Source organism: Coturnix japonica, chromosome 1 (genome assembly GCF_054131305.1).
Source record: "Coturnix japonica strain WE chromosome 1, WE-NBRP24, whole genome shotgun sequence".
Lineage (NCBI taxonomy): Eukaryota > Metazoa > Chordata > Aves > Galliformes > Phasianidae > Coturnix > Coturnix japonica.
Genome location: NC_140663.1, coordinates 175,892,584 through 175,918,603, shown reverse-complemented (window position 1 = coordinate 175,918,603; position 26,020 = coordinate 175,892,584). Strand labels below are relative to the sequence as shown.

The 26,020-nt window shown below is 41.2% G+C and overlaps 1 protein-coding gene across 1 annotated transcript in view; it reads right to left on the bottom strand.

Moving 5' to 3' along the window:
- Positions 1-1,233: 1,233 nt before the first annotated feature.
- Positions 1,234-26,020, bottom strand: part of RSF1 (remodeling and spacing factor 1) — a 51,370-nt gene continuing 26,583 nt past the window's right edge. The window contains exons 6-16 of the mRNA XM_015852508.2: positions 21,801-23,524; positions 19,561-19,758; positions 18,411-18,515; positions 17,026-17,105; positions 14,644-14,698; positions 14,192-14,301; positions 12,567-12,634; positions 11,768-11,975; positions 10,832-11,055; positions 9,449-9,640; positions 1,234-8,179 (exon numbers count right to left, since the gene is read on the bottom strand). Of these exons, the coding sequence (XP_015707994.1) occupies positions 7,614-8,179; positions 9,449-9,640; positions 10,832-11,055; positions 11,768-11,975; positions 12,567-12,634; positions 14,192-14,301; positions 14,644-14,698; positions 17,026-17,105; positions 18,411-18,515; positions 19,561-19,758; positions 21,801-23,524 (3,530 nt within the window). The 3' untranslated portion in view covers positions 1,234-7,613. The remainder of the gene's footprint in view (positions 8,180-9,448; positions 9,641-10,831; positions 11,056-11,767; positions 11,976-12,566; positions 12,635-14,191; positions 14,302-14,643; positions 14,699-17,025; positions 17,106-18,410; positions 18,516-19,560; positions 19,759-21,800; positions 23,525-26,020) is intronic.

Genomic DNA, 26,020 nt, shown 5'->3' with positions numbered 1-26,020 from the left:
AAGTGCTCACCCAGAAACAAAAGGGTACAGTTTGTCCCTGAGTACAGAGCAGACAGCAGAGCTGGTGGGGTGAGATGCAGGTGTATGAAATACCTACACACCACACTTAGTGGTTAGAAATCAGCACTTCTGACCCCTTGTACCCCAACACAGCAAGCCATGTCTGTAGGAGATCTGTAGCTCTTCTGCAGCCAGCTGGAAACTCCTATGGCTCCTTCCCGTGGTTATACATTAACCCTTCTGAATTGCTGCAGCTGAATGAAGCTCCTGTGATGGAGTAACACAGAGTTCATTTCTCCTCCTGCACACAGATGAGTTCTTCATGTGTCTCAGACCACCCTTCCAGAAGAGGGCAGATAAAAGCGTGGTTTAAGCCCAGGTTGGGACTTTGCTTTTGAGGCTAAGGAGGAGAAAGCCACATTCTCCTGGTTTACAAGATCCATCTACTTCATGCCACAGTACTGAGTCTTGAATCTGACAGGAGTCAATGTAAAATTATGGCATTTCGTTTGGAGGATGGAGCTCTTGTCACTACAGGAACTGGGAAAAGAAAAAGGATATACAGCCTTCAGTGGTCAACACTGAGAGAAGTCACACTTTGCCCAGTTCACGCTTCTCTCCCTGATTTCTTCCTGTTGTCTGATGTTGTCAGCGTTCACCGTGTCAGAACGCCTGCATTTTTAGAGCTGCTCTGCATACGTACCGTTAGTCTAAATAAAAGAACCTTGCTCCTCTTCTGGGTACCGCGTGGAAACCTCAGGGATGTCTCCTGGCAAAGCACAGCAGAGGATTCCACTGGCCTTGGAGGGAAGCACTGATAAGTGGTGGATGAGCCCCCACCTGCAAGAATTCACCTCTGCATTCCTATAATAACGCAAGTAAAAAATGTTGTAGTCTCAATCCCATCCTCACTGCTGGCTTTGGTCAACTGGCTGCAACATCACCCTGAAGCCAGATGTTAAATAAAAAACACGCGTTAAAAATCATTAACAACTGCGAAAATAATTCCATCAGGTCTTCGTCGTTGTCAGAGCTGGTCAAGGAGAGGAAAACTCAACCAAATTAATGCCAAATGTGAATTCTCCATTCCCACGGCAGCCATTGAGCTGCTGATGGAAAAACACAGCAGGCATTTCTTGGTGCGTATGGCGAAAGAAATCCCTCCTGGACGGGTGACCGCCACTGAAGAGCACTCGTTGCTTCAACACACATTATACGTTGTACATCAAATTATTTCAGGTTTTTGTTTTTGTTTTTATTATGACAATTTACATGTCATATTTATATGAAAGAAATGACAGTAGATATTATAACAAAAAAACATTATGAAAGAAAAGTTACACAATTAGGCCTACAAGCTATAAAATGGCTTCAGGCCCAGCTTATACACAAAGAGTTCTGACCAGACTGTAGTGAGACAACGCTGAACAATTCATTAACAAAAATATTGGCACCAGCCTTAACATTTGTTTTGTTTTTTTTAACTTCATTTACAAGGAATACAGTATTTAAACAGTTGTGTACTGCAAATCTAAAAACATGAACTGTTATTAAACTGCAGTTAACCCTTTGAGCACTGAGGCCACCGTGACTTCCATTTGCAAAGGTTTTAATGCATCGTGGTTCACATGCACGCGGTATTTCTGGCAAGGGGGGGAAGGACAGTGAAAGCACCACCCCATTTATGTGCAACAATGACAATTCCAGTTTATTCAGCGTCTCTCTCCCCACCTCCCACACACACAGTGTGCGTCCCCTCGCTCCTTTCCCTTTCATATTGTAGCAAGTCACAATGGAAGAGATTTAAAAATCAAGGTTCAGGACTTGGAAATGCACGGGTTCAGCTCTGCAAAGAGCTCGGCTTGCGGGACGTCTAGAGAAGGAAAAGAAAAACGAGGCCAACTGTGAACGAGACTGATGTTCAGGAGCTCCAGATTTCTTTGTGAAGATACAGACAGCACACAGGGGTTAAGACAAGACTGTATTTCATGTACACATATCTGGGATTTTAACCTATCCGGCAGTTTCGATCTAATTGTCACAAAAATTGGAGGGCAGCCATTCTGCTAGCAGTTACCTGGTCCTATGCTATTTGGGGCAGTGAATACACCCAGTGCTTGTCTAGCATCTGACTAAAACCCTGCACCTATCTGAATGCACCATTGTGCATACTGACAACGGTGACATCAAGCGCTTGAATCAGTTGAATGCCATCTCATGGCTGCTGCAGATCTACGAAGCAGGGCAACCAGCAGCCTGACTGGCATGAAAAACAAATTGTTTTCATGCAGGTTAGGGGGAGGAGTACCATGTTAATGGGTATAGCATAGGAATCAGATACTGTACAAGATTTTAGAGTCCGTATGATGAATATGAAATGAAAAACTAAACAAGGTATATTGCTGTATGGTATGGTTTGATTTCCTTTTCTACCACTAACTTGAGTAGCAGATTAGTATCTGTTAAGGACTTTTAACTAATAAATGGCGCACTGGTAACAAGGCCTGTTGTATGTTTTAGAAGAAGGACTTTATCATTTAAGTCAAGTTCTGACAGACTAATCTAAGTATCACTAATCAGTTTAGTCCTGTGGGACATAAAAAGAGGAACAAAGGAACCTGGGTGGACTCCAACCAACATCCCCAAAGGCAAACATAGTCACAGTACTGCACAGACTGATCCTAACCTTCTCCGTGCCCATGCTGTGCTGGTGGAACCGCTCCCTCAAGGAAAGAGACCGTGAACAGCTTTTCCTGTTGCTCTGAAGGTCACGATGAGAAAAGGAGGGTGTCAAGATGATTCTCTTACACGGAGACCTTCCGTTTGAAACACAGTCTTTAAAGGGCAAATCAGAAGCAGTTTTTAGGCCTGTCCAAGACCCATCTTGCAAATTGCATGTGCTTGCATCCACATTTTTCCATTCCGCTTCCCTCTACCCACTCCCCATCTCCTGTTAGTGGAAAGAACATTCCGACAGCAGGAGAAACCAACTCGGTCTGCACCTGGGGAACCAGTGAGACTGACTATACACAAAGTGCTGCCAAGTGCACAAAGTAAACCAACTGAAGGAATAGAAAAGCTCTACCTTTCAGTTTTCCTTAGTAACCTTTGGGGTTATATGTAGCAATAGTAGATCTATTTGCAGACACACCTGCCTTCATTAAGCATGTGTCCTCTCTACCTGCTGTATCATCCCCTGATATCATCATCCTGTGGGGTGCCAGCATTTACAAAATGATAGTCAAAAACCCAAGCTGTAGGACTTGCTTTTAGTCGCAGTTATACCCGGGGCCTTTACACCACATCCTCAACTATAAAAACGTCTCATCTACTCAAGAGTGTCCTATTCTTTCCCCCAGAAGCTGTACACATTTTTAAGTGTCACACTAAGCAATATACATCTTCTGCAATATACAAAATAAGTTAAATTATTCCAAAGCATTGGGACAGACAGCTCCCAGGCACACGCTTTTGCTGTTTGGGACTACCTCATGTAGTTACACCTAACCTAAAATAAGAGCTTGGTAAGTGATGCACATTTTCAGAAGGGACCATTAATCCTCAGCACCCTGAATGCTGCGTATCCAGCTTCAGGTTATAAGTATTTCTGGAGTCAAAGTGTCCCACGAGGTCCCCAACTCACAGCATCACAAAGTGGTCACTGAGAACTGTAATTACTTCAGTATATGCTGGATAATAAGTACTGTTTCTGTTGGTTTTGTTCATTTTCTGTCTTCTGACTTATGAAAGGATACAGCCCCAATCCCTCTCGTTATAGAAGGGGAGGAAGAAAAGTAAGATCCCGGGAAACATGGGCTTCATCCCACACGTCCTCAAAGCTGTGCTCCTTTTGCATGGATTGCTGGAGATTTCCCCACCACATTCAACAGATTTTGTTTTCCAGAAAGGTACAATTTGAAGTTATTTGATATTTTTACATATATTTATACATGAAAGGATTTTATATACCCAGTGAACTGAAAGCAAATGTAAATATGTATCTAGGGTGCACGCTGCACGTTGGATGCTAAACACAAGCCTGTGGATAGCATTCAGTGTGCATGTACCCAATCCAATTCTCCAGGCCTACATGTTGCCATTTGGAATTAGATGATACAAACCCCTTGCCACCAAAATTCCTCATTTACTTTTCAATTATACATATATATACTTATATATATAGAGGTGAAAATAAGTAATTTAAAACAACTTGCTTAAAGTTTCTTAATTCCCCACCCTTCTGGTTGGATTAATGCTCCGCATTCTGTAGTACAGAGTGGCCGTACTTGGCACATCACTCATACTCATGGCAAAGAGACAATCCTTTATCTTTGTGGCACCCAAAACATCCATTCCCCAACTCAGTTTATAGTTCCTTCCCTCCTCCAGCGCTTCTGAAGACTCACACACCCCACAGAAATCAGCTCACTTTCTTCCTCATGTTATACTCTGAAGGATCTGAAGTTAAAGAAGACACAGCTTTTGGTGTCAACCTCTGTGCAAAGAGCAGGAGATGGCCAAATAAACTGCCTCCGTGCTCAGCCAACAGGTGTTCTATTCTGCTGCTTCCATTCAGTCCATCGTGTGATAAACCCCTGGCTGAATGCATTCTGCTCCTTACACACCCTGAATTCCTGTTAGCCCAAAGCCACACCTGAAGATGAGCAGTCAAAGGCATTGTGACTTCTGATCTCACGATGCATACAGTAGAGCTGCTAAGGACACCGCAACACCTGGAGGACATTCCCACTCTGGGATCACATACACATGACACAACAACATGAGCCCCACGTGGCAGCCAGCCAGCCTTGTGTCTGAAAACATCTTTCCAAACAGATTAACATTTCCCACCATGTTGGAAGCCTTAGACAGGAGAAAAAATGGAAGTTTTAAAATCCTGGGTTCTGTAGAACATCTAGGCAGATTTTCCATGCACATTATTCCTACTGGTCTAATGGGACCTTGGGATCCAAGGGATGAAGCCATCCCAGCTACCAGATATGACTCCTGACCAACAGAAAGTAACAACCTCTCTGTCTACATCAGTTAAACTTGATGCTCTTGACATAAAATTCAATGCTCCATTCCTGCTTTCTGGTCTTCTGTTTCACTCCAAAACACAGTGCTCAATTTCTTCCTGGTTGGTGCATTCACTATTTTAACTGCTTTGTATTTTCCTACATTCACAATCGCTCACCCGCCACATCTCCAGCATTTGGGGCAGTCTACAAGCAAGAACGTTTTCTACGGCACTGATCAGACAGGAAAAGGCTCCATCTGGCAGCAAAAAACAGATGATGGCACTGCCAACATAAATGAGAAGTCACTTGTTGCACAGTGTTGCTGCACGGCAATCAAGACAGTTTGCACTGCAAATATTAAAAACGCTTAGCAACTATTAACATTAGAAAGGGGAAGCCAAATGTTCTTGTTTCAAAACACGAGTGTATTAGTAATGTAGTAGCACTACATTTATGCATCACCCAGGCAAATTAAAACAGTGTGGTAGCTAAAATGCTACACACGCTTTTAAGAACGTTCTAAACCCTGTTTTAATACCTGCTCGTGAAATCTGTTAGCAGTTAACATTGATAAGGTGGAAAGATATTTAATATTTAATGGCGTTCAATTCTCATTTAGAAAGAGCATGATTTCTGCTTTTTCTTAATCGCAAGCTTGCTTAGCACAGCAGATAATGAACGAGTTCTATCCTTGCAGCTGTGACGATTCTAGTTCTGGATGTGCACTGCTAGAACCCAATCGAGTAACAGTCACGGAGTGGTTCTGATAGAACTCGTGGAGAGAGGTGGGGGAAACAAAACCAAGACTTGCCAGGCCAGAAGTAGGTATTTTTTTGGATCTAGGTTTTCTAGAGAGGTATTTAGTAAAGGCCTAATGCCGGTTTTAGTATAAGAAAACAGAAGTGCTTCATGACTGACTAGTAAATACAACATAATGGAAGGGAATCAGGTGGGGCAGGAAAGGAGAACTCACTCCTCAGTGGCAGCAGCAGTTTTGGTGCATCCATTGCCGGCAATGGACATCAACACCAGTCAAAAATCCAAATCTCAGAGCAAAAGGAGTAACAAGGTGACCTTTTTGGATTTCAACGTTTGGCAGATCTTTGTCAGCTGTGTGCTACAACACGTACAAACGCTACAGCCTGCATCTTAATTCCAAATGAAGAGAAAACTCAACGCTTCCCAAAGCAAATCTCAGCTCTGCTCTTTCTTATGTGCCCACGTTTGTTGGTTTTGTTTGTAGTCTCCATTTGTTTTAACGACAGCACATATCACTTCAGGCCCTCTCCAAAGTCGATGGGACGTCTTGGAGCCGAGCGTTTTCTCTCAGAAACACTGCCTTCTTGAAATCAGTTTTGGTCACGGGACAATTATTAAAATGTATTTTAAGAAAACTCTAATGGCCAAAGGCCAACACTACATTCAAAACCTGCTAATACATCCAGGCAGATAAGTAAAATCAAAACAAAAAACACACACAAACCCCAAACAGAAAACCTCCAAAAGGAAAACTGTTCCATTTGTTTACTTCAATTTGAAGTAGATACTAAGGACATGAATGGACCAGTCACGGCTTATTGGAAAATCCCTCAATCCTTCGATGCGCTGTAATTCGGCGGTCAGTGCAGTTTGTACAGACACGTTCCATTCAGATACTCCGACAGAAGGTGGAACCCAAGTGGCCAGGCAGATACTGCAGGATTCTTTTGTCTGTATGAGTTTGCAGCACGTCAAGATGCCATCCCGCTTACAGACCAACTTCACATCACTGCGTCCTCCCAGTGGACACCGTGCACAGAAGACCATCTGATGAACTACGCATGAGATAGCTTTGTGTATTCATCACTAGCATGTTTCAACTGTCAAAAACTTCATTACAGTACACTTTACTGTACAAACACTTTAAAGGATGTTTATTAGGAAAGTCTGCAAGTCATAATGGATAGTAGAGTTCTTGTTTATGGTACCTTCTTGGCCTCTAGTAATTCTGTTTGCCTCCGATATTAAAATGAAACTGCTTCCATGAAGGTGATTACTAATGAGCTATGGCATGTTAACCTACAACTCACAAAATGCGACAGTACAGACGTTAAATTGGAGACTGTCTGTTAAGTTGTAATCTAAGTTGTGAACATTTAAATATAATATATATCTCATATGAAAAAGCTAAAGCACAAGTGCTTCTGCACCCCGCCCACCCCTTGAGCCAAACCCACCCCAAATTCCGGTTTGGGCCCTGACCGATTTGGAATGCTTTCTTAGGCCACCCATTTCCACAAATTTGTATGCACTCAGGAAATATAAAGCCAAAAATATACAAATCTCTTGTTGTGATAAGGTTTTTTGTGAGTGAAATTACCCAGGACCGTGGACTTGGAAGGAGAAAGGGGGGTAAGAGAGGGGAATTTACAGCAATTCTTCTTCAAAGTTCAAAACTGGTCACTTCACAGAAAGACTGCAGGACTGGTGAAATTCTTGCTTCTAAAAAGTGATACTGTAGTGGAGAATTTTCTAGGAAAAATAAAACAGCTTTTAATAACTGGCCCGCTGGTATGAGCTACCGTGGAATAAATTAGCACAAAAACGGAAGTCTTATAACTGTTCACTGTTACAGACGTAATCAACAAGGTCAGTCACTCTCAAAAGTTCATCTTCATCTTCCTCTGGCCCTACTGCTTCCTGCCCGCTCCCCGTCCCGTTGGGCGCCAGGCTGGCGCTGGCTGTGCTGTCCTTGGGGGCTTGGGTCTTCTCACTAGGTTTGCCAATCAAGTTCTCAATGGTTTTACCTGGGCTCTGTCCGTTGGTGGAAGGCAAATCCACCAGGCTGTAGTCCAAAGGGCTCTCTACTTTCCCTACGTTATCAAAGTCATCTTCGTCGTCACTCTCTATCCGGTAGCAGTGCTTCTTGATGTTGTCTGGAGGAGCCTGTGGTGCTGGTAGCTTATTTGCAGGGTTTTCTGCCTCCTCGTTAGCATTTTCGCAGTTATCTTCGTCGTCTGTTTCAATTCTGTTGAGCCGTTTGCGGACAGGCCTCTCCTCATCTTCCTCATCCTCTCCTTCCTCAGAGTAGTCGTCCGTACTTCGCCGACGTTTTCGAATCAGCCGCTTCGACTCTTTTGTGGAATCATCATCTTCGGAGTTCTTGGACGCGTAGCTCTCTGGAATAAGCAGCAGACTTAAAGCCGTTAGCAAATGTGAGTGCATGCAAAATAGTTACACTCCTATTTTTTAATGATTTACACTCATCAAAACACCATCTCTCTCTCTGTCTCTCAGCACACACATTTCAGTCTCCTTCCTCAGTCCCCCAACCACGTCAACACACTTGCATACTTCTCCCATTCTAAAGAAGCTGCTGAAACAGCAAAGTGCAGCTATCTGTTGGTATTCTGGTATTTTCAATGTAATTACATTTCCAGTAACTGTTACATACTTTTTACACTGGAAACATGGTAAACTACTAGAATGGTACTAAAAAGTCAGTACCAAAAATGCCTGAGGAAATGGGTTTTCATGTACAAAAGACACCATCAATCCGGCACTGTTTAAAGTCACAAGTGCAGGAAGCAAGGAAAAAGTCTGCCACCATCTAGCAGATCGTGAGCAGGCAGCCTATATATCCTATTTCTGAGAACAGACTGTATATTGAAGAATGAGGTCACATTTTCAAGATACCACATGGCTGTATTACATACTTGTTTCCCTTCATGGAAGAGGATCTTGTAACACTCTACAGACTCAGGCCAGCACTTCCAAAACTTACCTAAAGGTGCCCTGGCACCCAATGCAACCTGTAAAGCTCAGCACATCTCAGTGCCAAACTGACGGTTCTCGTGAGCTGGGCATCAGAATTAAAAGGACCCAAAGCCAGTGGCTGTTTGTACAAGCTGATTTTGTATCTAAATACACATTGATGGCTCATGGAGTGACTGGCATTACTGCGAGCAGGTTTTCTGCAACATCATACACAGCTGCACTGATTGCAGCACCTTCAAACAGGAGACTGCATAGGGACTAGAAAAGGCTGAATGACCACAGAGGAAGGTAGGGCGGAATACCGACCTACACAAAAACAATCACGGCAACAGAAGGCAAAAATAATCTTTGAGCATTTGTGGAAAAGGCTTTGTGGCCTTTTAACCAGAGAAGTGGCAAAACAGTGACATTAATTATAGCTTTGAAATGCCACCACTCATTGCCAGACACAGTCAAGTCAGACCTGTGAGGCCAGAGCAGGGACAGTGACTGAGAGGTAATCACACATCACACAGTACCTGTGGGCTGCTTCACAAGGAAACAGCTTTTGAGAAACATCAAGGAACTCCACAAAGAAAATTTTCTGGGCATCTCTGAATTATATGCACTTTTTTTCCTTAGGCTAATGCAGAAAAGAAACCAGCTCCAGCAAATCAGACTGTGTATTTTACCTTCACTATCTGAAGTGGAGAGCCTGCGTTTATGAACTCTTCTTAACTCCTTTCCATATCGGACACTTTTCTGAGAGCCTTCACTTTCTGAATCCTCCTTGTAGTTAACTTGCCTCTTCTGATTCCTTCTTGATCTTCTCCTCCTGGTTTCCAGGTAATCATCATCACTGTAATCTGTGTAATCACCACTCTCTGTACAGAAGGAAACAGCCGTGTCTGTTATTCCATTGAGACAAAACTACACTATTTAGCTTAGCTTCAGACCAGCACAGATAAAACCAGGCACATTTCCAGCAGAGGAGAGTCTCAGCCATCACACTTCATTAGCCTGACCTACCCCAGGCTCACATATCAGTTCTCCCTTTCACTGCCAGCAGCTTATTGCTTACTTTTAAATAACCTTCTCTCAAATCTTCCTCCATCCAACTCCCCCAGAGCAGGTTTTCTTCACGTGTTTTTGTTCCCTCATATCTACTGGTGCCAAAGATGCTTCCTCTGCACTTCCTGACGGTTGAAGCAACCCGAGTCAATGATGCATACATTACCACTTCCATTGGGAAGCCCCTTCTTTTATTTTTTTTTCAATTTAAATGCATTGCACTCTGCTCAAATAACTCTCAGAACACACAGATGAACAGAAACAACGAAATGAGAATCCAGGTAAGATCTGACTTTGGAGTATTAAATCATTTACAGCAAATCTAGGCTTAAAAGTTCACTTACAGCAGCAACTATGGAGAAGAAACTTACCATCATTCAGGTTCTTCTTGCACCGGACTACTGCACCTATTGGCTTTAAGAATTGGATGTATTTACATTTTCAACAGTTAACGTCAGCTCTGAGTCAACTTCTGCTGCTTTTTCACTGAGCTGTGCCAGAGCGATCATCCTGAGATCACACTGCACTTCTATATGCAACACACATTGTTCTTAACTTACTGACTGACACCAGTGACAGATCAAAGCAGCAATCCTCTTTACCTCCTAAAATGTTACAGAAAGGGTCACAGCCAGGCAACAAAACACTGCCTTCAGAAAAAACACCCATCTCTGGAAACTGAAGACAAAGCTGCTCACAGGGAACGTTACTTCTTTAACTCAGAGCTCAGGCAGGATCCTGAGGACAGCAACAGTTATATATCTAAGGAATAATGCTGGAGTCAGTGGGGCAAGGCTCTACCTTGCTCAGCAGCAGTTTCCTTTAGAACAATCACAACAGAACAAGCAGCAAACAGCTTTACAGACAGGAACCAAGGATGACATTCACTTGACCAAAGGAGCCAAAGCCAGTGGTGTCAATGTCATGACACTAAATTGAGACTTCCACTGTTCTCCCCTCCAGCACAAAATATTCCATACATTAACAAGACCACTTATACTCACCAGATTCTCTGCTTGAATTGTCCTCGGAATCTTCATCTTCATCATCTTCAGAGTATTTTTTCTTGACTGTTTTCCTCCGTAACCGCCTGCTTTGCCTCATGGGCCTGGCGAGGTGCCGCCTGGATATGCGGGCACAGAACTCGGAATCGCTGTCCTCGTTTGATGGTGGATCATCTTCACTCTCGTCCAGATTTTCCTCTGATATAACAAACTCATCCTGAGATCTGTTCAGAGAGAGACCACAGACAACAGACAGATCTGAAACAAAGGATCGAAACATTACCTCCACTTCATGAGCAAGAAATACACGCAAAGCAAGGTACTTAACAAAGCTGCACAAATCTGATAGAAAGGATGTGTACTAAAGATGTGTTACTAAAGGGTAACATTCAGAAGGAATTCAGCAGAGAAACGAGTTGAAAGTGCTTGAGCACATTTTAACAGACCAATGTGCTATTAATTCCATGAGACTTCCAAAAGCTCCCATCACGGGTTGGATATTTTCAACACATTTTGCTCAACTATTCAGTGTGTCACTGAGAATTCCTTAACGTGGTCATATGTAAAAAGCAAAGCTCAAGAGATGTTTCGTATGCTGGACAAATGGAGAAATTTTACTTTTCTGATTTCTAAATAGCAACCAGGCCAAACAAAGATCCCACAGAACAGGACCTATTTTCAGAAGAACCACCCGCCTCACTTTAGCTACACCTTTGTTAAGGTTTTGCTTAAAATGGAGGTTGGGTGACTGCAGCATGTGGATCTGAAGTAGTTTTTCTCCAGCACATCTAAATTGAACTGAATTTTTGCTGGCACTGTGCAGTGGTTGTTCCAGATTCGGACACATTCTCCCAGCGACCATTTTATAAGCACTGCAGAGTCACAGAAACCCAAAGCAGGCAGTGACTTGAGGTAGAAGATAAACTGGAGACCTACCCATCACTGATCTTAAACTCATCCTCACTCTCTTCCTCATCCAGATTACTGTCACTATCCAGGTCGTTTAGTCGCCGTCGTTTCTTGCGCCGTGCTGCAGCTGCCCTTTGGGGTCGCTTATTTTCTTTCCTTTCTTCCTCTAGGATTGTGGAAATGTCTTTTCCACGATGTCCTGTGATGTTAGACATGTCTTTGCCTCTGCCAATGCCTGAATTCAATGATAAAAAAAGGAAAATAAGAACAAGATTATTTTTGCTTAACTTTGCTCAGAAAATACATCTTCTTCCTAAGGCCTTCTTGGGAATTTTGGCAGCGTTTAAGCTGCTGTTGGGCCAATAAGTAGACTTTAAGAAAAGTTGGTTTTACTGTTGAGGATTTAAGTTATATTTATTAATATCTCGTATAACACACCCACAGACACCTGAGTTTCAGATTGCCTGTGTACATCTGCTGGCCTTCTGAAAACTGCTGTCTGTATAGAGATGTCAGAAGTTATATAAGGAATTAATGGTGAATTAATCTTTAAAGATGTCCTGTCATGATTATTTACTGCATTCATGCGTTAAAACATGTACAAGTTGAATTTAACTATCAACACCAAATGCTTTTTGGCATCTTCTGGCAGACTGGCATGGTCATTTCCAAGGGAAATTACTTAGTGTGAGCCTAAAAGTGCAATAATAAGAACTGTAAATTACACTGTGTGAGCAAGAGGACTCCATTCATTGCCTGTTATACCAGAATAGATTCTCAGTCTTCATACCACCATTGGAATGAAGAACAAATATGAGAAACATACCTCCTCCATCTGCTTCCTTGATGTCATCTTCAATTGCCTCGTCAATTGCCTCATCAAATTCATCAAACCTAAAAGCAACAGTTTTCATTTATGATTTTATATGATGTTACAGAAACATACCCCCAAATACAAAGATGCTGTAACCAACCACACTGCATAGGTAAGGCACTGCATAAATGACAAAATGACACAGAAAAAGGGGCAGATACTTGAGAAAACAGGCATTTTCTAAAAGATCCGTTTATTATTTCTATTTGCAAGCAAAGTGTTTATCACTGCCAGACCTCTTGGTACTGAGTTACACGAACAGAAAGGCAGGTTTGTTTTACATGACACATCACTGAATTTAACGATATATAATGTGAAAATATATAAAATATATAATGTGATTTGCAGTGGTATCAGTGGCACTTTTCACACAAGACATAAGCAATTCCTTCACACCTTCTATAGGGATGACATACACACTGCCAATTTGCAAAGCAGGCTTCCTCGAAAGCACCTATTAAAGCCAAGGGATAATTATTCACCCTGTCGAAATTTGCCTTGAGAATTTGTTTCACGTAGCTTCACTTCTGCTTGCAGTAATTACACCTTGCAGACTGGCAGCACTCTAAGCTGAACACATACTGTACAGAGCTCATCGGAGTGACACGCAAATAAACCATAAGGTAACATTACATAACTAAATTAATAAATAAATGTCACATTTAATGCAGCTTTACACAGTAAGGAAGTTACTCTGAAGTTACTCCATCAGTAAGACTTGTCCCACATTACTCAAACACTATTCTCCATCTAGAGCGCTAAGAAAACCCTTTAAAACGGGAGAAATCATTTTAACGCTCTCAAGTCACAACCTGAAATCCAACGTGGGCTGACAACTGCTTGTCAATTAGCTCTAATGGCACATCATTTCTGCTGCTGCTTTATTCAGAAAGCAGGTTGTTGCTAACCTCACAAAAGGAAAGCACAGACAACAAGAAAAGGAACTAACCTGTCTTCAGAGAACAAGAATGCTACACAATACAGATTTGTCTGTAAGCAGAATGAGACGTTTAGCATTTATTTTCCTCCTTGGAAGGAAAGCATGCACAGTTCTCACTGACACTAATAGGACTTCACTGCAGACATACAGATTTGAGGTGACACACTGACGTGTGCAGTACTTTCACCAGCTCAAAGTTATGTGCGTGATGCAGTCTGTGAGACAGACTGTCATTTCCTATCAAAGACTGATTTTCAGGAGCAACATTACAGGAAACATTATTTCCAACAACAGTTATTGCCCCTCTATACCATGTGTCCTGGACATAGCAGCATATCTATATAATTGTGCCTCTGGCGTTGTGTTCCTTATAGAAATACTTAATTTCACAAGCCAGAAATGACATTTTTGTTAGTGTGGCTTCCGCTGTTAACTTTAAAAGTTACAGAAACTCAACATCTAAGTGAGGTCAGCATGAGTTTGCTGAGCAGGCTGAAAACCCAACCCAACACAGACACTTTAATTTGGCCTCTCTTTTAAATGTAGAAATGTGCATGAGAAGCAGGAGGTTGACTGAGAAGGAGAATGATGGTATACTTTGTTTTTGCTTTATAGGCTGTTTAAACAAGCTGCCTACCTGTAGCTTATGCATTTCCGGGTTCTGGTCGACCTCCTTTCAAGCAGCTTTGATTTGTGCTTTTTGGAATCTTTCTTTTTTTCTTCTTGACCTTCAGGGATTTCCGGCTCCTGTCAACATAAGACAGAAGTGTCAAGAAATTCTCTTCACTCCCTCCAGATTTCTCATGCCTGTGCTCACTCCACACAATAACACATGGCTCAAAGGCTGAGGTTCCACTGGACCACTGTGTTAATGCTACAGCAGCCAGGTGATGCTCTCAGCACCTGTAAAAGCAGCAAGCTGAACAAACTGATCAGGAAAGTCTATGTGTATAGTGACTCTGCCCTTGAGCATCTACACTGATCTTTCTTTCTAAGATACTCCCAGCCCTTCTAACACACCATTCAGAACCTCCTTCCTTGAGAAGTGTAGAAAATAAAGAATAATACAACACAGACACAGTAACTCACCTGAGGTGGAATGATGTTCTCAATGCTGATACCAACGTACACCAGTCGCTCTTTTCTTTAGGAGAGAAAAAAGAAAATAAGCTCACAGAAAGACTGGATATCCAAAATAACACTGCAAGCAGCACCATAACCATCCCAGGAGGATGCACCAATTGGAAAGTTATTACTGTTGGAATCACATACTAAATCCCATGTGATTACATTTTCCTGCATGAACAGCATGATTTCCAATGAGTTCTCACAAACAGTGGGGTCTGAAGATGCAGGGTGGCTGAAGAATGTGTGGACAAGAGAACAGCCTGCAGGATAATGAAGACATCCTATGACTAAGCTGATAGGAATTACTGGAGTGCAGGAATAGCTAAGGAAAAGCTGGGACATCTGGTCCCGAGAACCAGGAGAGAGAACAGTGCCCAAATATAGGAAAAACTACTGTAAGGGCAAGTAAGCTTCCCTTATGGTCCACAGCAGGTAAAAGGATTCAATACATTTTATGCATATAGTTCTGGAGAACTATATGCTGAAAGCATCAAGCATCATATTTTTGTATTAAATAACATGAATGTATATAGTTCCTAAAATTATACTGACAGAGAGTACAAATGGATTTTAGGTTATTTTGAAGCCAAAAAGACCATAAGCCTTGACAACTCTGTATTGTATCTGAATAGAAAATACTGGTTTTCTATTAAAGTGAATTGTCTGTGCCTCCTAAAATCAGCTCTCCAAACTGACAAACCAAAAGAAATGGTCTCTCACCATGAGACTGGTTGGATGAGGAGGCAATTCTACCCTTTGCAAAGTCACTATGTTCTATAAATACAACTAAGTAGCATCTTAAAGCAAGGAATACAACTCCTAAAATCAGAAAGGAACTAGAAATAAAAACAGTTTAATACACAGTGAATGTCTTTGATGGTCTCTTCCATTTCTCATTTCTTTTACTGCAAAACATGAACATCTGAGGCACTTAGGGGGTGTGTAAGAACACAGCACTCACTCCTCTCTTTTTAAAGGAAACCTTTCATGGTGTACATCAGAAAACATCAGGTTAATTTGGAATGAGAATCATATTGCAAAATGGTTGTGAAGCATCTGTTTCAGACACCAAAGACTGCTACTGTATTGACTGTGTGCTCTCCTTTAACATTAGAAAGCCATATTCCCATGCAATAACACTGACTGAATGGAAAAAAAACTGCATTCCAAGTAATGGTTGCCAGTATTTACCGAAGTAGGACCAAAAATATTGTTCAATAGCAATGAGACTTCCCAGCATTAAACAGAGCAGCAGACATGGCTCTTCTGTGTCCCACATTCCTGCACAGATGGAGGCTGTGCGTAAGCTCAGCTCACTCACAAAAACAACTAATTGCTTTGTTCCCACAGCTACAAATTCACTAATTGGCAAACCAAGGGTAATGTTACTATAGTGTGATCTAGATCCACACTGAGCAGAAGCTGAGAACAGCTGGTACCTGATCTGCCACTATCACTCATGCTGCTACAACAGCAATCACAAACAGGAGGACTGACAGAGGCTGAACACAAACATGGATGCTGTTCCACTCCCCTGAGCACCAAACCACTGCATCCCATGTGGTGTCAGTGCCATGTTACAAACACAAACCTGCCCAATTACTGTATTTAAAGGGGTCTCATCTTCAGGAGAATTTTGCCTTTTAAGATATAATTCATGCAAAGTTGTGTTTAATAATGCATATAGATGCCTTTAAATGTTGCAGAGCGCTCAACGTACATTCTAACAAGCTGTATATTACACAAACTCTGTTTCACATCCCTCTTTCCCAGATCTGAAAACTGCAGATAAGATGTTCCAAGCAGTAAGGATGCTGCCCACAAACACAGCAGACTCATTTGCACTAAGCCTTTGGAAATGGCTGGAGTGAATGCAAAATGTCAGCCAAAGCTGTGACTCAGATGCACTACAGCAATTGCATCATCTTGCAAAACAGGTGAAGTTTAACAGGATCTAAAGCAACAAGACTCAGAAACCACATTAATCTGGATTACCTTTATACCAAAGGCAGGGGTTAATCTTGCTGTCAGCAGGATATTTACATGTGGATGACAGTATTAATAACATGCAGCTGAACCAGTGCTGAAAATTATTTGAGTACAGCTGTGGGAAAGCCAAAATCACCTCCTGACACCTTGACCCAAGTTCAACGCAAATTTATTTATCTATCTTTTCTAACTATTGGACTTTTTCATCCCTCTTCCAAGCCCTCCCAGCACTGCACCACCAATAACCACTAATTGGTGTGAAGACAAAACTGGGCTCTCAATGTCCCCGGTCTCCAGTTTCCTTGAATGCATGTACAGTCACACTGAGCTGTGAACACAGCCATACAGCAGTACCTGCGTTCTGCACGCTCCTTCTTTTTTAAGACGACATCCAGGTCTTGTAATTGTTCTTCTAATTTCTCACAGAGTAATTTCTAAGGGAATGAAACACAGCATTAGTTTCTTTCGGAACTGTTTCCATCTCCTGTTCAGACACTTCATGCACTATTTCTATACATGTCAACATATGTAACACAAAGCTTTGTTAACAGGGCTATCTGGTATTTATCTTAACCTCTGGAGAGATGTCTATGGACACCACAGCTGAAAGGTATAGGCACGTTCCAGCACCATTTTTAACCCAATATTCCATATCTTAGAACGCCATTCAATGACTCAGGAGCCATGTGTAACAATGACTTTTTATGGACAAGCTGTGCCTTGTTTCATGTCCATGTCCTCATCACACTATTTCCAAGGTTGATCATCACACTTTCACAAATCTGTTGTTTTTCACGTTGAAAATTACTAAACAACAACCAAGCAAGGAGATGCTTTAACTGCAAGAAGCAATATAGAACCGTTTAAGGAAGAAAACATTCTTGTGATTCAAGATCATGACTACTTAACCCAAACTACTTCTCAGAAGATAACTGAAAATCAATGCACAATGCAGCCATGTCACGCCGTGCTCAAGGCAGCAGGCAGTTTGCAGAGCAACAGCCATTTTGACATAGGGTTTTTCTAAAGGAAAGGAAGACCAGAGATCTTCAGGCAGACATGCAAAGGATGGTTCCCCATTCATTTAACAGAAACAGCACTGCACTCTGTCTTAACCTTCCGAGCATCATCGTTGCAATTCCTCTATTTAGATATGCTTAAAATTAAACCAGACGTATGCACAACATTTTTAAGTTGCTCATACTTGTCTGCTACTCAGCAGGGAAAACACTGGGTTTTCTAGGAGATGCTAACCAGAAATGGCAGCTTTTTCTACCAGCTTCTGAGCAAAATGTCTCTGAAGGTGGAACAGTACTTCAGAAACAGCTGCGTGCTTTGGTTCCTCATTATTCCTTGCTGGATGTGATCCTTAAGGCTCCCTTCCAACTTGGGAGAGTCTATGATTCTATGTTTCCCCCACCTAGATACCAATGTGATGCTTCTTTGGGAAAAATTATGGTATTGTACTCTTAACACTATGTTATTCTTGACGTTGTTTAACAAATATAAGAAAAAAACAGCCAGATGTAGTATTCATCACTAACATAAGAAAGAAGGGGAAAGGAAAACCACCTCATAAAGCAGTTTTACTAATGGCTAAGGGGAAAGATCAGCATCCCTACAATGCATCACAGTCTGCTTTGTAACAGAAAAAAATAAGATGAAAGAAAGAAACTGTTAAACTCCCAACAAATCATCACAACCGCAACGTTGAAAGTGAAGTGGAATAGGAACCATACGTGCTGGCAAGGTGGGCAGAACCATTCTCCATCAGGGATTATCATCAAAGGAGGGCGAAGGCAAGCTGTATGGTATCCGCTGTCACAGGAGTCACATAACAAAATCTGTTGAAACAAAACAAATCATGAATATCTTTTGGCATTCGTAATGTGGAACAAGCTCCAGAACTATTTTCCCTGCCAACACAGAAGCGCTTCATAAATACTTTGGACTGTGCCAAAACCAAAAAAATCCTGTATCACTTATCACTGGATGTTTCCAAGGCCAGGGGTGGTTTTTATGAGCAAGTTTATGTATCACAGTTTTCCACTTTAGCACCAGATCTCATCTTGTGTTGTACTCTCAGGCAACTCAGCACTACTGGATTACACAGACTGAGTACATGTACTATGAAATCCTGTAATGCTTTCCAGACCCTGAACTAAGTAGAAAACTACATCTGGACAAGATGTGGTGGGAACTGTTTTCCCTGTGCATTCACATCCACATGAGGGAAAGTTGGCCATGCAGGCCAGAAGGGAAGGAACCACAGCAATCTTAGGCATGATTCTATGATTTTAGGAAAGTTTCCTCAGCTGGGGTGTTCTGTCGAGGGTGGAAGAGATGAACAATCACAGACTAAATGGGGTATACAGAACCAGGCAACTATTGGGATTCCTCCTTAGCTGGGTAAAGCTCTTTCCATTTAAAATAAGCAATAAACTTTGTGAAATAAACTCACATAAACTTTGTGAGCATATTCTGGAATACCCATCTCTAGCATCCTAACATTCAAACTGTCTCAACCATGCTGGGATATCTTTCACACATCTGAGAATATGCTCATTTTGTGGGCTCACAGCAAGGTCGAACATTCCGATTTCTCACCTAATCAGAGGAATCTATGACAGTATGTACTACTGATGAACCAGGACCATGGAATCATAGAATCATAGAATTAACCAGGTTGGAAAAGACCTTGAAGATCATCAAGTCCAACCGCAGCCTAACCATAGTACCCTAACTCTAAAAACCATAAACATTAGAAGTGCTGAAAGCTTGTTGGGCTTCTACACACAGCCACCCCAAAGCATGGTGTACCTTCAGACACTCCTCTGAGCTACCAGAACTGCCCAAATCACTCAAAAGAAGCTTTCCCCCAAAGCCTACCAGCTCAGGGTGGTTGGGAAGGCCACACTTCTTGCATGGTTCATCATCATCAGCTGGTGCAGCTTCTTCTTCCTCCTCTTCTTCTTCTTCCTCCTCTTCATCAGAGTTTTTTTCACTCTCTGAGTCTTCACTATCTTCATTGCTTGAGTATTTCCACCTGCCACGTGTTCGTGTACCCGTCCACCGAACTTTGCTTCTCTGAGTGATACCATTTCAAAGAGAAAACACAAAGGAAACTTACAGTTTCTTCCCAGATCCTACAAGACATTTCTCTCTATAGCAAAGTGATTCATCTCAATCAGAACAGCTGCAATGATTTCACAAGAGAACAGACACCTTCAGTGAGCCCTGAGGTTCAAATGGATACTAAAGGGAGAAAAGACATATCAGTGACTGAGACCCTTCCGCTGTGGAAAAGTAACCTTGTTTGTGAACGTGGAAAATCCCACATTTCACGTTTTTTTATGACGGTTCTCCTCAATCCCAACTGAATAGATGTATATATACAGTTGGCTTTCTTTTCTTTTTTTTATCATACACTAAATCTGTTTCGTTTCGCTTTAGGAAACACATTTACACTCTTAACAAGTACATTAAATCCAGTATTTTCAAAGCTCTCTTCTATGACAGGCACAGTATTCTGAAAGAAAACCAGTGCACCATGTGAGGGCACAGTCTGCTTTCACATTTATACTTCTCCATTCTTTTTCTTAAGTAAAAAAATGATTCATTAGATGCTAACCGGAAAGGGCATTCACCCCTTTATATCATTTCCACCTTAATAAAATAACCACATGTCTTACCAGTGACTTATTTGGACACTTATTTATGTTAAAGAATGGAAAAATGACTTATCTACTACACCAAGTGTTAAGTTTTATCAGAGATTTGTTTAAGATATATTCTGGATGAAAAAGAGAATTCAAATACAACTCAGAATCCCATTTTGTATGACTTAAAACTACTCCCTACAATCAGGATATTTTAACTTCACAATAATACACCAATAATTCACCTTCTCACAAATATTTTTTACCCCCCAAGACACTGAAAAAGGAAAATACCCTTCCTAGGTTTTTCAGCTGAAAACAGTTTCCATTTATGACAAGGTAAATTGCTGATCTGAACCAGCTAAATAAACCAAAATGTACAAAATATTCTGCAGGACACACTCATGCAACAGCAACACGACATACTGGGAAAATTTCATTTCAGGTTCTTATCATCAACTTCTTTCTCTTTAGTGATGTCATTATTCACTAAACCTTAGTGGAAAACTGTTCTTTAAATCCATGAGAGAATTGGTTTAATTTGAGGCTTTCTCATATGTTATTCACTAAACCTTAGTAGAAACTGTACTTTAAATCCATGAGAGAACTGATTTAATTTGAGGCTTCATCATATGCCATCATTATTTCTAATCTGTTTTTAAAGACCCTTCTCAAAAAGAGAACAAATACAAAACACTCAGTAAAACTGTCTGTTTTATGAAGGTTATTCAGAACTTGCTGAATACGTGAGAGCGTTGATAAAACTACAGGACCAATGAGGAAATGCACAGTAGTGAAAAGTGAACAGGATTTCAAGTCGATAGAAAGGAGTGTACTTAAAAACACAGCCTGCTTTTTCCTCCTTGCTTTTCTTTGGCACTGCACATCCAGAAACATAAGGAAGTCAAATGAATAAAGTTGTTTATAATTACATTAATTTACAAGCACTATACAGATGCACATTTAACTTCTGTATTATTTTTACCTTGCATGCTTATAAGATCTACGCTCCATAATCACAAGTTCACACAAAAAAGACACCTCCGCCCAGAGCAAATTGTGTGTCCCATACATATGAAGTTGTAAGATTTGTTTCTTTGCTTATGCTCATTCTCGAATACCCACCTCGAAAACCTACAGGAGACAGAAGTCTCCATTCAGCCACATGGTCAGACTGACTCAGGTCTGATCATGTCATGTTTTAAAGAACTCTTTTGGGTTGATTTGGTCTCCTTTGGTTGGCTTACATGAAAGATGTTAGAAGCTGCAAAGTCAACAGCTATTAGCAGTGTCTTAGGGGGTGCTTTTAATGTGGCTGAGTACACTAACCAGACTGCAAATCTAGCTCCATGCAAAGGCTGACCAAAGGGAATTGAATTAAAAGAATATTAATCCTTAATATTCTTCTGTAAATGCATATACTCCTATTAGGAAAGACTGTGGCAGCCCCAAACAGTAAAACCACATTACCTTATTAACCTTAGAATTTGACTCCTTCTCTTGTTTTTTTGTGTCTTCTTTTCTTTCCTGCTTATGTGCAGTTTTCTCCTCTTCCTCTTCAGTTCGTTTTTTATCAGATTTCTGATCCCGAGTCTCCACAATTTTGGGGGTAGGCTTAGATATTCTTGGGGATCTCCTTAACGTGCGGCCAGCAGTGACATCTTCTGGGGGTGTTTCTGCCTTTCTCTTCCTACTGGAGATCCGGATAGTTAATTTAATCCCTTCCTTCTGTCTTTCAGAAGTTATTTCCTTATTATCTGTTGTGCAGCTTTCTTCTTCAGAAACTAGTTTATACTTAAATTTGCTTTTAGGTGTTGGGGAATCCTTTTTACTCTCGGAGGAGTTCTCTAGATTGGACGCATGGGCATCATCTAATCCCTCTGGCTCTGGCTTGGAAGCTTCAGGCTCTTCCTCTGGTTTTTCAGGGCTGGATTTTTCTTCTATTTGGCTTTCCTCAGGGAGTGCAGGTTTAGCATCAGAACCTTCTGTTTCCAAAACAGGCTTCTCTAAAGTAACAGGAGAAGAAGATGGAGGGGGTGTCTCAGCAGCTTTGGGAGAATCAGGTTTCTCCTCGGGCTCACTTCTGCTTTTCAAGGTCTCTTCCTCAGACGGTGCAGGCTTGGGCAGTTCTGCAGGAGCAGATGTGTCTGTGGGCTTCTCCAGCTTCTCTACACATTCTTTGGGCGGTGGCAGTCTGTCCTTTTTGATTATCGTGGCTAGTTTCTCTTCGGGTTTTTTGGCACAGTCTTCAGAGTTTAAAGATTCTTCCACTACCATTTCAGTAGCCGGACTGTCAAGGTTCTCTTTTTCCACAGGACTAGATTCCTCCTTTAAAGGCACTTTCTGATTGGAAACCTCAGAGACCACAGCCCCTAGCTCTTTCACCACAGTTACTGCATTTCTCTCAACCTCGCATGCTTTTACAATCTTACTAACAGAATTTAGGGAGTCTGATACTTTTTCCCCACTTTTCCCATTTTTCTCTTTTAATGAGCTGCTGTCTTCCTTCGTACTGACAATGTGCTCCGACCTATTATTCTGTATGACACTTGGAGTTATTTTTTCACTGCTAACCTCTCCATTTACCAGCACTTTTCCATCAGGACATAAAGCAGTAATTGTAGGGACTCTCTTAAATGTTTCCTCTTCTGGTTTCCCCTCTTCCTTCAAGACATCCTTTGTTGGAGTCACGCATTTACACAGGGACCCCTTTATAGGACTGTCATAATCATCTGTCAGCTTGATCTCTCGTTTTTTAAGAGGTATTTTTGCCTGCTGGTCATTTTTAAGTTTCTCACTTTCTTCTACAGATTTCTCCACAATTTCCTGGGGCGTTTTGACATTAACACAAAATTCTAACCTCTCAGGCTCATGAACTGCTATTTTGTCAGTCGAACTTTTTACTTCTTTTAAGTCCTTTGGTTCTATTTTGTTTTCCTTCGCCTCTGCTTTAACAGGCTTGACATTTTCTTTAAAGGAGTCACTTTCTTCTTTGACAGTTTGTTTCTCTTCGTTGTATTCCGAAGGCTTCTCTAACTTTACTATTACTGGCAATTTAATAATTTCTTTTTCTTCAACCTTCTCTATTTTTGTCATGTTTTCATCCTCTTTGACCACGGGAAGAGGAAGACTTTCCAATTCCTTTGACTGTTCCTCCACCTCATCTTTTTCTTCTTTGATTTTTAATTGGTTTTCTGTTGACAGAGAAAAACAATGATGAAACAACCAGGGGACCTATAGGATTACAAACAGCATCCATCAAAACGAAGGCGTATCTAAAATATCAACAACCCAAAGCTCCCTGCAAATAAATATTCTCTCCTGGATTTATTAGGAGTCTGGCTTGTCTCAAGCTCTCATTAAACAAGGAGGTTGCCAGTTTTTAGCTACAGAATCACCATTTGGCTTAATCACATACCAAGATAAACCTAAATTTCAGAATCTTTTCGCAGACTTCTATACTTAACTTCCTTTAAACACTTCACCTTCCTCTTCAGCTGTAATACAATACCTTCAAAGAACAGATACAGAAAACCTGAGCACAGCGTGCAAAGAGCATCAGCTTTCAAGAAATCTCACTCGAGTGTCTGATTTTCTTTTTCACAAACCAGACCATGCTGTAAGATCCCACGTTCTTCAAGTCAAATCCCACACACCGAATCATAGGATGGCTTAAGTTGGAAGGGACCGTAAAGATCACAGAGTTCCAACCCCCCGCCATGGGCAGGGTTGCCACACACTATGTCAGGCTGCCCAGGAGACTCAGAGCTCTTCTAGTGCTCACATGAATCAGTTCCCTCTTTATGTACGTTTTTATTTCAAGAAACATCTGACTGTTGTATTTCAACATTTTTTGGGGGGGGGACAACCAGCAGAAATTTCACCTGGATTCTCTATTTCTGTGCAGTGACTACATCTATGTAGAATCAAAATGCATCTAACTAGATCATATTCTACATTCAGTTAATTTGCCATTTCTAAGACAAACACACCAGAAAATCCCGCAGAGCTTAAAAGATCAGATCACGCCTGCTTTGCTTAAGCATTTTTGCATCGATGGGGCTCAAAGTACAAGTTTAAGCATTCAGAAGAAACCATCCATTTATTCTGTTGCTGTGTATTTCAGACAATTGTTTATCATTATTGAAGCTATTTAACATCTCAGGTGTGTTTTCTTTTGCCATGCTTTCTGAGTCAGGTAGGGACAGAGCTAATTAGAAAAAGCAAACATGATATAGTACAGAGAGTGTAACGGCATCTTCTACCATCTGGAAGATGTTACAGAACAGGTGTGATAACACACAACAAAGCCATGTTTTCTTTCTTCTACCTCAGCCCTCTCCCTCCACACTGGTGTGATTCTTTTCCAAGCTGAGAGCTTCCCAAAGTGATTACCAACACGCAGGGCAAGTATGTGAATTAATTACATTTAGAGTAAATAAACATTTTACAAAAGAAAAGAGTGGTGATGAAGTAGCCCTATATTTTAGAACGTTCCTAAATAAGCCTCAGCAAGTAGAAAAGGGTGCAAGATGCATCTCCAGATGCACCAGAAGCAATAACAGCTTGATGGCTGAAGGATGCTTGTTTCTCCCTTCATAGAGGTAATCACTACTCTGAGCTCCTGTAACATTAAAGCCACCTCTCTAAAGACATCTGTCAGTAATTGATAGTGACACATTCAATGTGCACTTATCCTTCCTCCCTCTCTTCCCTTTTTCCTGGATTGACTTAGTTGAACCATTTCTTCCCACCACCAACTGCTTTCTCCCCAACTAACATCACCAGAATCCCCAACACCTCTCCCTGCACTAATAGAACAATGGTTGTTCTAAGATCTACTTTTTTAACTCTCCCTGATGCTAAAAAAGCACTTTGTGTGCCACAATGACTCAGCAGATGCACAAATTATCTTAATGCTTTCTGAGTCAAGCAGATTTGGTTAAAAGCAAGGACTGGATCCATTTATTTTTGAATGAATGACTTTAATGCTATCTGGAAAGCTGTCAAAGCAGCTTCCAGTCCTTCCGATAGATTTTAGTAGTACCTTTGAAGGGCTTTAATATATCCCTAGAATTTGAGGATAGTTTGATGACTAACAGGAAGAATTATTAAACTCAACTGAAATGACTGAAGTGCTGCTCTGTGAGTACATTGGCTGTTAGTAAATCACAGCACATATAAATAGCGACATTAATCATTAGGTCTGTGGGACCAGTGCCTAGAAGTGACCCCAAATGGCAGCAGTGACTTTGTTGACACTGGAGTGTGCAATTGTCCTCAGTGGAGACTTTAGTTAAGATGTTATAAAATGAATTATTTTGATTTCAATAAAATCTCATTCAAAGCGGAGGTCTCAATTACATTATTTAAGCTGACCTGACTAATTCTTAGTGAGACAAAGGCAAGATCAGTACTCTATAAATGAACTCTGCAGTATCAGTAGCTACACAGATTGTGTTGTCACTTACATGCAAAGGCAGATATTGGAAATGTCTTAGATGGAGACAATTCTCCCAGTGTTTGTCACAATCTATTGCAATTTCTGCACTTCTAACACTTCCAAACCCAACTTAATATTGATCTAAATGTTTCATTTATTTCTTCCATTCTACAATGTTTGTTGCATAGAATAGGAATGAGAAGCAAGCGTTTCTCTTTGACACTCAGAACCAGGACAGGTCTTGCTA